This window comes from Carya illinoinensis, chromosome 5, assembly GCF_018687715.1.
Source record: "Carya illinoinensis cultivar Pawnee chromosome 5, C.illinoinensisPawnee_v1, whole genome shotgun sequence".
NCBI classification, from domain to species: domain Eukaryota; kingdom Viridiplantae; phylum Streptophyta; class Magnoliopsida; order Fagales; family Juglandaceae; genus Carya; species Carya illinoinensis.
Genome location: NC_056756.1, coordinates 48,431,728 through 48,445,212, shown reverse-complemented (window position 1 = coordinate 48,445,212; position 13,485 = coordinate 48,431,728). Strand labels below are relative to the sequence as shown.

General features: G+C 37.7%; 1 protein-coding gene and 1 pseudogene across 1 annotated transcript; one reads left to right on the top strand and one right to left on the bottom strand.

Moving 5' to 3' along the window:
• The first annotated feature begins 1,261 nt into the window (after nucleotides 1-1,261).
• Nucleotides 1,262-3,476, top strand: LOC122310443 (annotated as a pseudogene).
• A 425-nt stretch (nucleotides 3,477-3,901) lies between these two features.
• On the bottom strand, nucleotides 3,902-11,046 carry LOC122309522 (transcription factor TRY). The gene is made up of 3 exons (XM_043123031.1): nucleotides 10,745-11,046; nucleotides 10,505-10,592; nucleotides 3,902-4,192 (listed from the first exon to the last, which is right to left on the bottom strand). Exons 1-3 carry the CDS (start codon nucleotides 10,794-10,796, stop codon nucleotides 4,045-4,047), a joined length of 288 nt encoding a protein of 95 aa, XP_042978965.1. The 5' UTR covers nucleotides 10,797-11,046; the 3' UTR covers nucleotides 3,902-4,044.
• Between the last annotated feature and the right edge of the window lie 2,439 nt (nucleotides 11,047-13,485).

Below are 13,485 nucleotides of genomic sequence, written 5' to 3'. Positions count from 1 at the left end.
TCCTGCTGAAACTCCAAAAAAACTCTATTATCCCCTACTTTCTTCAGACGAATCCAACTCTAAGGTTTCCAACTTCAAACATGGTAGACCTGAAAGCCTTCTTGTTCACACTTTTGTCAGCAATTACCAATGCAAAAGGACAAAATTTTTCTTTTGACATTGACTCATGATGAATAGTTAAAAGGTGACAGAAGTCACAGAACTACTTTCCGCTTCTCCTTGTCAGTCAGTCTAAAAGCTGCCCATATCTTTTCTAACTCGTCCTCCATTACAATCTCTACGGACCAATGTGTAAGAGACATGACTTTGCCTGTGCAAAGATAGAAAAAAACCTCACCATCTAATGTTTTGTATGTTGATTAGCAAAAGTTTTTCAATGTCATAATGCCCACCTAATTAATTGCTACGTCCTTTCAACGCGGGTACATAATTGCATATATTCCATTGAGGAAAAAGCAGTAAATTAAGTTCAACCAATATTTAAAGGAAATAAACAGCCATCGCTCGCGGGGAAGCTAGCTAGCTAGCTATAGATCAATCTCCCATTTAATTTCATCCTATTATTATATTAACGTAATACCATCTATAAATCTTTAGATATTCAACTTAATTTAATAAAAAAATTAATTAATTCTTGATAAGTAGTATCACGCCAACATTTAACGGATTGAAAGTAAGATTGAAGTACTATAATTTGTTCTAATTAATCTATGTCAATATTTTACTTATTAACATTATTAACTCCTCCAGAAGACATTGTTTCAATATATTATATCAAGACATAACATGAAAATTCTAAAAACATTTGAAAAAGTATGAAATGGCACATGATTACATGTGGATAACGCAACATCAAACATATCTAAGATGAGGAAGATACTAAATTATTATTGAGAAAGTGCCCTGCCAAAAAAACAAAGCGATAGTGAAGCCGGATGCTTGAAGCCATTTTAGAGACGGCAAGACAGCTTAGGAAGAGTAGAAAGTTGCCACAACCTAGGGGGTTTGCTAGGAAGCCCAAAAATGTGAGCCTTTTTACAAACTTCTAAAAGGGGGAAGAGTGCCGGGACAACATCAAGGGGAACGCCATTCCCTCGGTTTTATTTTTGAACGAATGACCCGTCCTATAGGGGTCATTCGGTGATGAAAAACTGAGGGACACATTCGGGGGTGAAAGTCCATCAAAGTCGTTTTTAATAGTCTGGGGAAGGAGGTAGATTCTGAAGGTGATGAAAAGGAAGACAAGAGAGCTAGTGCGAATATGATCACGAACCAAAAAAAGAAGGCTAGAAGGTTGAGTCTTGGTAAAAGGATTGCATTGAAAAAGAACAAGGAAGATGATGTGATTGCTGCAAAATGGAAAAGAAAAGATATTATGGATGAAAGTGCGGTGATTGAGAACCTTGTGAGGACGTATTCTGCTTCAACGGATTTGGTTAGTTTCGACTGGAAAAAGATGAAGATACCTCCAGTTCTTCTTTGGAGGATGCTTGGTTGTTCAAGTTGATGCAACCCATGATGGTGGACATTTTAATTCCAATTTGGAAATGACAATTTCCATATTCTTCGTATTTTTATGGGTTTTCTTCTTCTTCTTATTCTTCTTCTTCTTCTTCTTCTTCTTTTTTTTTTTTTTTTTTTTTTTTTTTTTTTAAAGCACTCCTGTTGGTTATGCAGAAATACTGCAAAATGTTTCTTCAAAACTGATGTGGCATTCAGATGCATTGATGTTTGACGGATTCTAGTATGTAGTAAGATGCAAATGGGGTATGAAATCCGCATTCTTGATGTTTCTTTGTCTGACAACAACCAGACTTATCTTCCTATCTTCATTTAAACAACATTGTAGAGGTCTTCTCTTGGTAATTTTAAGAAATGTTCTCGAGGATACACATTTACATATGACAGCAAGAAAATGCACATTCGAAAAGAGCCTGTAAAAAGTCAAAAGATATGCTCTGAAATTGGTATCCTTCTAAGATTGGTGGCTTTAATATTTGGTGCATATGGAATTTATTGTAAGTCACAATTATAACATTTGACTTCCACTCCAAATGAAATCAGCTACTACAGGCACATTTTAGTGTCTTGTCTGGGTGATGATACAAAGAACACACTGCACGTTTTATTACTATCCTGTTCTGTTCTATTCCTCTGTATTATTTTTGGCTTCTGTATACTTTGGATCAAGGAGAGGCTGATTGTATTGTCTGTAAATATTAATGAGCGAATTTCGAAATAACTTTGGTTGCGGCACAATATGTGTCTTGTTTTGTTTGTTATCAACAAGTATTTTCAAGACTTCACAAATGGCCCAAGATTCCAAGACCTTTGTCATGCCGGAGTGAAGGGACTTATTACAGCCATAGATACTTTTAACCGAAAAGGAGATTCCGGCTCTCCATTTATAGTTATTTTTTGGATCAAGCATGCCGCTATACATTCCATGACCCTCTCAAACTTTACTCATGTTTCATTTGGCCTTAAATCGGTATGCATTCTTCCTCACCGGATTTCTATTCTTCTTTTTGTTTATAGTAGCATATTGATTTACATGAGCCCTGTAACTGGTAGTTTGGGCTGGATGGAAGATTTTGATCATTTAGAAGTTATATGTTGTTGGAAATGAAGAAAATTGTTGGAGTTAAGGAGGTGCCATCGTAGAAAACAGGGCAACTGAGGCGTCTGAACTCTGAAGCAGTTATTTGTGGGCTAATGCCTTGAGCAACAATGAAGTATCGAAATAGTGAGACAATTACCACGGAAAGTAGGCTGGAAATGCATGCAGTCGCTTTGTTTTATTCAGATTAATTTCTGAACTCTTTTATCATGCCATATATTGCTGAACGAACCTTAGTCTTTAGAACGTTGTAAGATATATTAGGGTCATCCAGACCTGAATGAAACTACATATTCCAAAATGATAAAGCTTGTCAAAATAGATTCGATGGACATATAATGGATGCCTTAAATGAATAGATCAGGCCTATAATAACATTTCATGCTTACGTTTATGCAGGTCAGGCTAGAAACTCAGCAAGCCAAACTTGAGCTGTTGTTTGAGCTGCGAAGATTACTGACGGAAGAAGATATAATAAAGAAAGTTGGGATCTCCCCCATGAGAGGTATCATGAAGTTTTGAAAGCCTAAAACCTGTTCTCTCTCTACATTCACAATAAGAGTGCATTAATGGAATCACTGATGTTGATGGTTGTGGAGCTGCTAACTGGAGGCAATTAAGCATTATAACAAGCTAGTAGCTTCAATATCATAAGGCAATTAAGGCTCTCATGAAGCTCAAGCATCGAGCTCGAGTGGATTATCTTCACCAACGTTTTAAGTGTAAACGAAACAGCAGCGAATGCATCTGTAATACAACTCCTCCCTCAAATGGTTTCTGTTACCGAGTCCCGATGAGTACTAATGATCCGTATTATAGTCTTTTACGACCCAAACATTGTCTGAACAAAAGATGAAAATTAGTAGCCGCAGCAGCATCTAGATGAACATATGCAGACGTCCAACCCTACTAAATTGAATTTTCAGACCCAACGACACTGCATATAATCATGTATACAAGTTTCCCACAAGTAGCTAGCTGAGTTTTTCAGTAATAGATTTATCGTGTTGTGTGTTTTTTGTTTTTACTTCCATCATACTACATGTTATGAGAAACCCCAACACAGTCCAATCTTGGCAGCTAGGATAATGTTAGAGCAGAAACGGACCATGGTGACAGCAACGAAGACAAAAAAATGCTGCTATTTTTCGAAAGATGAAGCATTTTCGCCCTGCTACACTGCAAAACCCTTCGAATATTCCAAAGTTTGATTATTACATATCTATGCTAGCGCCTGTTACTATTTGTTTTCGCAATATATATGGTCCATTGGCCAATGCATGCAAAAAGAGGAAGGTTCCGGGAGATTGTTCATAATTATCCAATATCCATTCGATCAGAGTTTCGAGAATAAATAAAAAGAAATAAATAAAAACTGGTACTAAAGTTAATAATTAATTAAAGATCGACGACAAAACAATTACTCAAAGTGCAAACAGTACTGATCTGGGACTGTCTTTCTTGTGCAATTTTCTTCGACCAGCTGCTACCCCTTCCCAATTTCTCATGATCCAAAATCTCTCTATTTCTTCAGGTTTTCTGCCTGGAATCCGGCCAGCTATTAAATCCCACCTGAAGGAATTCGTAAGCGTTATAAATTAAGGAAGTATCTGACAATCACTTGAAATGGGATCGATATTGAAAATCACTACTACTAATATAATACAAATTAAGTTATGCTTGCACATGCTATCATATATAATAGCTATAAGAATTTGCTGAATTTTGAAGCCATCCACCATTCCATATATTAAATATATTTGTGAAAATATATACAATCATGAAAAGTACTACAACCATATAGAGTTTCTACAAAAATAAATCTATAAACTGAACTAGTTTCATACGATATATTAAATTTACTTTATAATAAAAATACTATATAGTTTTACAATCTAACATCGTACCATATCAAGTCATGTGAATTTGTAAATTTATTTTTATAAAATCTTTTTTTAGGTAAAACATTTCTTTATAATCATGTATAACTCAAAAAGTTTACATTCCTTAGGTACATGTCTTAAGATCATTATTTGAGGTTGGATAAAAGATGGGCACCATTCATATACACAGTGTGTTCTCATCAACACGCATCACTGTGCATGCATGTTAGGCTCAAAAGAGAAAATGCTCTTTTTTTTTTTTTTTTGAAAAGAAGAATCTATATTCATATTCATCTTAAAGCATTGAAGCTTGGATACAAGAAGGGATTCCTCCCATTACAATGCTCTCCTCAGAGAGTTTGAGTGCATCCTTGGCTAATAAATGTGCTATAGTATTAATGTTTCTTGGTATAAACTGCACAGACCAGTCCTTCATCGAGCTAAGCTTGTTCTTTATGTCTTCTATGATCATCCCACCTGAATTCCATTTGACTTCTGCACAGTTTATTTCTTCTACCACTGCTTTAGCATCCCCCTCTAGAATGATTTTATCTATGAGTAGTTGTTGACACAAGGAAACTGCTTTTAGAGCCCCTAATGCCTCAGCCAAACCCGGGTCTGGAGAAAACGCCCTTTGATGCCTGAGAGTAGCTACAACCTTTCCATTCCAGTCTCTAATGATCACCCCTATGCCGATTCTGCTCTTGACCCTGTCCACTGCTGCATCCCAATTTGCCTTTAGGTATTGATCAGGAGGGGCAGACCAGTGGGACTGATGTAAAGGAGTGACCATCCTTTTGCCCCCTAATGATTGGTTTGCTTCCTTAAAATCCTCCACTCTCTGATTTGCAGCCTTCACTAGTTCATTCGGGTCCATGAACTTGTTTTCAAACACAAAACTGTTCCTCCTTCTCCAAATCATATGAGCTGTTGCAGCAAAAATAGCAGTCTTGTGTTCATCTAGAGCAGCAAACAGATCTGTACATAACTCTTTGAAAGACACATCCCTCACCTTCATCTTCTGAAAACAATTCAGGTTATATCCCCAAACATCTTGAACAGCACAGCAGGACCAAAGGGCATGAGATATGGATTCTAGTTCTGCCTTACAGATAGGACACAGTGGGGATACTAGGATTTTCCTCTGCACTAGCTTCTGATTAGTTGGCAAGGAGTCATGACATGCCCTCCAAATGAACATACGTGTGGCACTCGGTACCATTAATTTCCATATCTTAAACCATAAGTCACACTTCTGTTTGGCTAGTGAGGATTGCCCTTTCTGATCAGCTAACATCTCCCCTGCCAAGTGGTAAGCACTTCTAACCGTGAATCTTCCATCTTTTGCACACCTCCATATCAACTTGTCTTGGATATTGCTCACACTAACAGGAATTCTACATATTACTTCCACTTCCTCATTCATAAAAATCTCTCTTAACAACACCATATTCCATGTCCCTGAGCTTGGATCAATAAGGGCAGACACCTTGCTGGCAGCATATTCTGCTTTAATGGGAGATTGCACCTTGAATGAAGTTGGTCTAGTAATCCACCTGTCTCCCCATATATTCACTGTTTCCCCATTCCCGATTCTCCATAAGAGACCCTCCTGCAGGATTGTTCTTGCCTCCAGAAAACTTCTCCAAAGGAAAGAAGCATTGCTTCCAACTTTAGCCTTTAGGAAATCTGATCTGAAAAAATACTTTGCTTTGAGAACTCTAGCTGCTAGGGAAGAAGGATTTTGAATGATCCTCCACCCTTGCTTTGCAAGGAGAGCCAAATTAAAATCTTCAAAGTCCCTGTAACCCAATCCTCCCTCCCTTTTCGATTTTCCCATTTGTTTCCATGGAATCCATTGAGTCTTTGTCTTCTCTTCCCTGCTGCCCCACCAGAATTTCTTCATGGACTTGTTGATAGCATTTAATACAGCCTTGGGAAGCTTGAAAATGCTCATACAGTAAGTAGGTATTGCCTGAACTATGGACTTCAACAACACTTCCTTACCAGCCTGAGATAGGAATTTCACCTTCCAGTTGCCCATTTTATTCCTTATAGATTCCAATATTGGTCTGAAAGTTGCCACCTTCTGTCTTCCAACATATGAGGGTAGACCAAGGTATTTCTCATAGGAACTAGCTTCACTCAGCCTTACACCTGACAGGATAGCATCCTTGGCTTCACTTCTTGTGTTCCTGCTGAAATATACTGCAGTTTTCTCCAGGTTTAACCTTTGGCCAGATGCTTTCTCGTACTGAGCCAGTAAGTTGTAGAGCCTGCTCCATTCCAATGCATTAGCCTTGCAGAAGAGCAGACTGTCATCTGCAAAAAAAAGGTGGTTGACCAATAATGAGCCTCGAGCAAAGGGAAAACCAGAGATGAGGCCCTTCTCCTCAGCTTTGTTCAACATCCTGCCAAGTATTTCTGTGCAAAGGATAAAAAGATAAGGGGATAGAGGATCCCCTTGTCTTAAGCCTCTTGAAGGGTGAAAAGGTTTCTGAGGGATTCTGTTGATCATCAATGAATAACTCACTGTTTCCACACAAGCCTTGATCAAATCAACCCATTTCTCTACAAATCCCATCCTTTTTAGAACTGCAGTCAAAAAATCCCACTCAATACGATCATAAGCCTTGCTCATGTCCAATTTAACTGCCATATACCCTTCTTTCTTACCCCTCATTCTGTGTTGCATGGAGTGCATAGTCTCATATGCAACAATTATGTTATCTGAAATTAGTCTTCCAGGTACAAAAGCACTTTGGGAGGGTGATATCAACAAGGGAAGTATGTTTTTCAGTCTGTTGGCCAGCACCTTAGAAACAATTTTGTAAAGAACATTACATAGGCTAATAGGTCTGTACTCAGAGACAAATACTGGTTTTTTCTTCTTTGGGATTAAAACCACAAATGTTTCATTAATTCTGTCCAAACCACAGCTTCCAGATAGGACTTCCTTAACAGCCAAAAAGACAGCCTCTCCTACACATTGCCAGTTGTCTTGATAAAACCCTGCTGAAAAACCATCAGGGCCTGGGGCACTCATGGGGTTCATCTCAAAAACTGCTTTCCTCACCTCTTCAAAGCTGCAAACCTTCACTAGTTGCCTATTCATTTCCTCTGATACACCTGGAACTATATCCCTCAGGGTTTCCTCAATATTTTGGGGATTTGAGGACTCAAAAAGATTCTGGTAGTAATCCTGAAACAGCAGGCTAATTTCCTCTTGATTTTTTGCTACCTTTCCACTTGCATCTTTAATTAGTTTAATCTCATTCCACTGCCTTCTTTGAGTAGTACATTTATGGAAATATTTGGAGTTTCTATCCCCATCTTTTAACCACAATTGCTTAGACCTCTGCCTCCATCGGATCTCTTCTTCCTCCAGCATATCATTTATCTCTTTCTGGAGCCCTTTTATCCTGTTGTTTAGTTCCCCTTTATTGATTTCTTGCAGCTCATTTAGCATTTTCCTCTTCTGCTGTAACATTCTTTTCTGCCCCCTTCCTTTTAACTTGGCCCAGTCTTGTAAACTAGATTTGCATGTCAACAGGCTATCCTGAATCCTAAGAATAGGATCCTTGTTTCCCAAGTTTGATGCCCAAGCTCTTTCTACTACTACCTTGCAGTCTTCCTGTTTGGACCAACTAGCCTCATATCGAAAAATCTTGCCAGTTTTATTACTCACACTATCACTGCTGTCACACGAAATCAGCAGAGGGAAATGGTCAGATTGGAGAGCTGGAAGAACCTGCACTCTAGTCTGAAAGAAAGCCATTTGCCATTGATGGTTGCCAAAAGCCCTATCCAACCTTTCTTTGATGAACTCAGAACCTTCTCTCTTATTGCTCCACGTGAATTTAGATCCTTCATAGCCTAGATCACTAAATTCACATTCATCAATTGCTTCTCTAAACTTTTCCATTTGATAAAAGGATCTATTGACTCCCCCATACTGTTCTTCATTTGTGAGTAGCTCATTAAAGTCACCACAACATAGCCAAGCCATGTTTCCTGTCGGTTTTAAGCATCTAAGCAGCCACCAGCTCTCCTTTCTTTTTTCCACCACTGGGTTGCCATAAAATCCAGTAACCATCACCTTCTGATCCCCATTATCCTTGCTTACAATCAATGAAATGTGACTCTGTGAGTATGAGAATAACTCCACTTGATCCTCATCTTTCCAAAGCATTGCTAAACCACCACTTCTCCCTACACTATCCACCACAAAACTACATTCGAAACCCAAACCATTTCTTACACCCTCCACTCTTTCTCTCCTACACTTTGTTTCTGACAGAAAAATGATCCTTGGGCCCTTCTCCTTCACCATGAGGCGAAGTTCTCGAACTGTCCGAGGGTTCCCAAGCCCTCGGCAGTTCCAGCTCAAGAGTATCATGGCAATTGGCAGGGCTGCTCAGCAGCCACTGCCATGAAGAAATCATCACCCTCCTCATCTATGAGAGTAAGTTTACCTTTCTTTTCCACTCCACCTCCAGGTGTATCCAGAGCTTTCCTTTTGCTAGTATGGGTGAGTTTAGACCCTACACTGTCTCCCTCTACTCCTTGGTTTGTTTGAGAAGGTCTGGCCTCACGTGCTCTTCTTTTCCATCTCTTACCTTTGTATGGTAACTTCCTTCCCTTTTTAGAATCCTCCACTACTGCTGGGCCCAGCTGGTCCTGAGATTCTTCTAACAGAATTGTTTGTCTCTGTCCCCCATGTAGTGCTGCTCCCACATCCTTCATAACTGATTCCACTACCTCGACAGTTGTCCTGCTAGCACTGGCAGATGCAGTCTCCTCATCCGTGAGGTGTGATTGGCTGCCTTCCTTCTGTCTAACTGCCTCTGCATTTTTCCGGTGATGGTCATCTTCTTTATTAGCCTCATCTGAGGGTGCCCTCCGACCACTCTCTGATGATCCACCGTCGTGATTCAACTTCCCCACCTTGTCTATCGACTGAGAGAGCTTTTTATTGCTGGCCCTCAACCACGCTCCGTATTGCTGCCCGATACTATCCCCCACATGCAAGCCCATCTCTAGCCTTTCGCATATTCCATTGCCATGCTTAATGGCTCCACAATGATAGCAGAAATTGGTCATCCTTTCATATCTAAACGGAATCCAGAACTTCTCACCATCCTGAGAGATAAACCTGCCTCTTGCCAGGGGTTTTGTTATGTCTAGCATTACCTTCACACGTAGAAACCTACCCCAGCAGGTTTCACTCCCGTCCGTGTCCACCATCAGCACCTTCCCCAGGGAGCTTCCCAGTTTCTGCCCCATGCTCGCCGTCATGCCAGCAAATGGCATGTCATGGCATTGAACCCAGAATGGCTCAAGGCAGAATTGCATTTCCTTACTAGACTTGGCACCTTCATAGTCCTGGATGCACAGGAGGCACTTGTCAAATGACCATGGGCGACCATTCAACACTCTTGTTTTGTCCAATCTCGAATTGAATTCCACTAAGAACTTGTTTCTCCCAACCTCTTTAATTGCAGTTTTCCCTTCTACATTCCAAATTTTTGGCAGCGTATTCATTAGAGCTCCTCTATTAGTTTCCTTATCAGAAATCAAGCATATCATTATGCAGAGCTTGCTTTTAGAGGCTGATAACGATATTTCTTCCGAGCTAACCTCTATCTCTTGCTTCTCTTCATCTGTTAATTTTAAGCCTTCATAGAGAGACGATATATCCCCCTCCACCATCTCTACAGACCTGAGCCCGAGATAAAAATCTCAAAGAATTCCACAAAGGAACCTTGAGAGAAAAACCTTACTCTCACCAGGTGAAAGAAGGACTCGAAAAGAGAAAATGCTCTTGAAGTTAGGAAAGTTTGTTGGCTGAGAACGAAAAAAATAATAATATTTTTACAATTATATATGTTATAATATAAATTTACCGTTCTAACCTCTTGGGTAGGTGTTTATGTGAGCATCGTTTTCTGAAAAATTAAAAACATAACGAATATTTGAAATGACTAATTAATGAACTTACCTTTCTCCAACAAGTCTATACATTCTATAGAAGAGATCCTCTTCTTGTTCAGTCATGTTTATAACCTCCCATTCAATGCTACTAACCTCTGTCAGACAGAAAAACAGAACAAGTACGTAATGGTTGGAAAAGGTTTCATCTGGAAGGAGAAAATTAAGGATACATAGGAAAAACTAAACCCATAAGTACTCAAAACAAACATTAATTAATTAAATGCTTGTTCCTGGCTAGGTTACTGACCTTCAGACTCAAAAGTTGAGATCTTGGCTCGTTTCCGGCGACATCGGTCCATATGTGGCTTCTTTTGAGAGAGGGGTACGCACGTACATGAGAGAGCAGGCCAAGAGAAGAATTCTTGAGAGAATGAGAGAAAAGTAGCCTGCAGAAAATTGCTTGGGAGAGCTTATATATATATATTTATATAATATATTAGAAGATGATGCTGATGATGTTGATATGTCTGGAAATTGAAAGAAGGAAAGAAAAGTCTGGAATATAAATGTAAATTATGTCGGTGATAGTACAGCCCAACGAACTTAGAAGATATGTGCATGGTCTTTGACTCGTAGGCTTGTATACCTTAGCTAGCTAGCTAGCTAGCGGCCTGCGTTGCAGAATTGCAGTTAACAGATCACAGTGTCAGGATGACACATTGATCCTAAAGTAGATATATAGAATAAAACGAGGGTGGCTTTACCGCCAGGCAGTTTCCGTTAGTTGATTTTGTGTGAATTGTTTTTTATATGTATTTTTTAAATATTCTAAAATATTTTTTTTTTTTAAATCTCAATATTATTAAAAAAAATATTTACTTAATAATTAAGTAAAAAAATAAAAATAAAAGGTAGTCCTCAGCGAGAGCTACCAGAATCTCCCCATGACATTTTCCACAAAACAAAGATCAAGATATATATGGCTAAAGCTTTTAATTAAAATGCAATCAAGAGCCTGATAGTGTATAGCATACAGCGCTTCTTCAAATGAAAATTTTAGTTTCGAAATCTCCCATTCTTGATGTATTAAAAATAAAAAATATAGTCGTCTGATCTCTATCAATATTATCATTTCATGATAAATATATATATATATATATATATATATATATATATATATATATATATATATATATTTTGAGAAATTATATATACAATTTCAAATATACATTTATAAAATACTTTGTACAACACAGCTTAGATCTATCATAGCCATTAATCCTGCCACGGATCGAGCATGCCCACCATTCATTCATCATTATATATATATATATATATATATATATATATATATATGCATGCTTTTAGCAGCAGATCCAAGGATGATCAACTTTTATGTGGTGACTTTAATTCACTGTTTCAAGTGTTGTCCATATATACGTGGAAGACAGGCCATTCCAAATTACATGAACCGAAAAATGACATTAAATATTAGTACCTATAAATCTTTATATATATATATATATATATTTCTCCCATGGAAGACGACAAGTAATAAAAGCCAGCTTGTTTGATTATGCGACGAAAGTAGCTGCTAGGAAATTCCCAATAAGTTGTCTGACTCTGAAGCCGATAGCATTCTATTAAATGAAAATCTTATCCCAAGTCTGATGATATCTGCGTCGTTGATCAGTCGTGCATGTACAAAAAGAATAATAATCTCGATAATTAGATTCAAACTATATATAAAAGAAGAATTTTCTCATGACGTTGAAGTTTCCAGCTTATAAAGATCAATTTTCTTTGAGTATTTCTTATCAGCTTCTTCCATCTTGACATCATGACTTAGGAGGGAGAGGCACAGGAAAGAGACCTGAATTACAGCTCAGGAACCAACACAGAGAGAGACAGAGAGAGAGAGACAGAGAGAGTTTGAAAGTTCGGTGGAGACCGTGGGGTTGAATATCACGTCTCATGTGTGTACGTAAAAAACCCGTTAATAATTAGAGAATAGAGGTCATTAATAACTAGGGTATAATATCAAGACTCAAAAAGTATATAACTGTTGTTGAAAATTTTTTATTACAGGATCAGAATGCCAATGAGTGCATCACTCTGAGAGAAAGTTTTCGGTGAAACTGGCCTCGATCACGAGGCAAAACACTATTTCGGTGAGGTTAATTTTTCAAAAAAAATCTAGAGTTTTGCTACATACAAGCACAGTTGTGCACTAATCTGTGTACCAACACCGATTTATTCATACTTAAAATTTAAATTAACACTGTTTTCAATAAAATCTACTTTTTGACCAATCACATCACATTGGTGCACAGATTAGTGCACAACTATGCTTGCAACTATATTTTTCCAAAAATCTATTCCTCGGATCTATTTTCTCCTCATTCTTTTATCATTTAATAATATAATATTATATAATTAAAAATTATTTATTATATTTTATTTATAAATATATTATCTAATACTATATCATAAAATGATGAAAGAATAATAATAATTAAAATATTGAGTAACATTACTTTTTAATATTTACTTTTCTTAGATATTCGGTTCTCAAAACTAACTCAAATGGAAAAAGTTTTTAAGGAGTCAAGAATCTGGTAGAATATTATGTTACTAAATTATTTCATTTAAGTTGTGTAGAGGTGTAAAAAAAAACCGGAAAACCGGACCGGACCAAACCGGACCGGACCGGTTGTGTCGGTTTTGGGCCGGTCCGGTCCGGTCCGGAACCGGTTTTTATAACTAGGAAACCGGCCGGTTCCGGTCCGGGTCTGGTTTCACTTAATAGTGGACCGGCCCGGACCGGACCGGACCGGTACTGTTTATATATATATATATTAATATTATATATAATATGTTTTATATTATATAGACTTTTTATATAAAATAATATAAATTATAATTATATATAAGATAATGGACTTATAATTTATAAAATAAATGTTTAATCTTGAACATAAAAATTTAATTCATCATATGCTTTTAATATATAATATTATAAATATATATTATTAATAACATTTTATC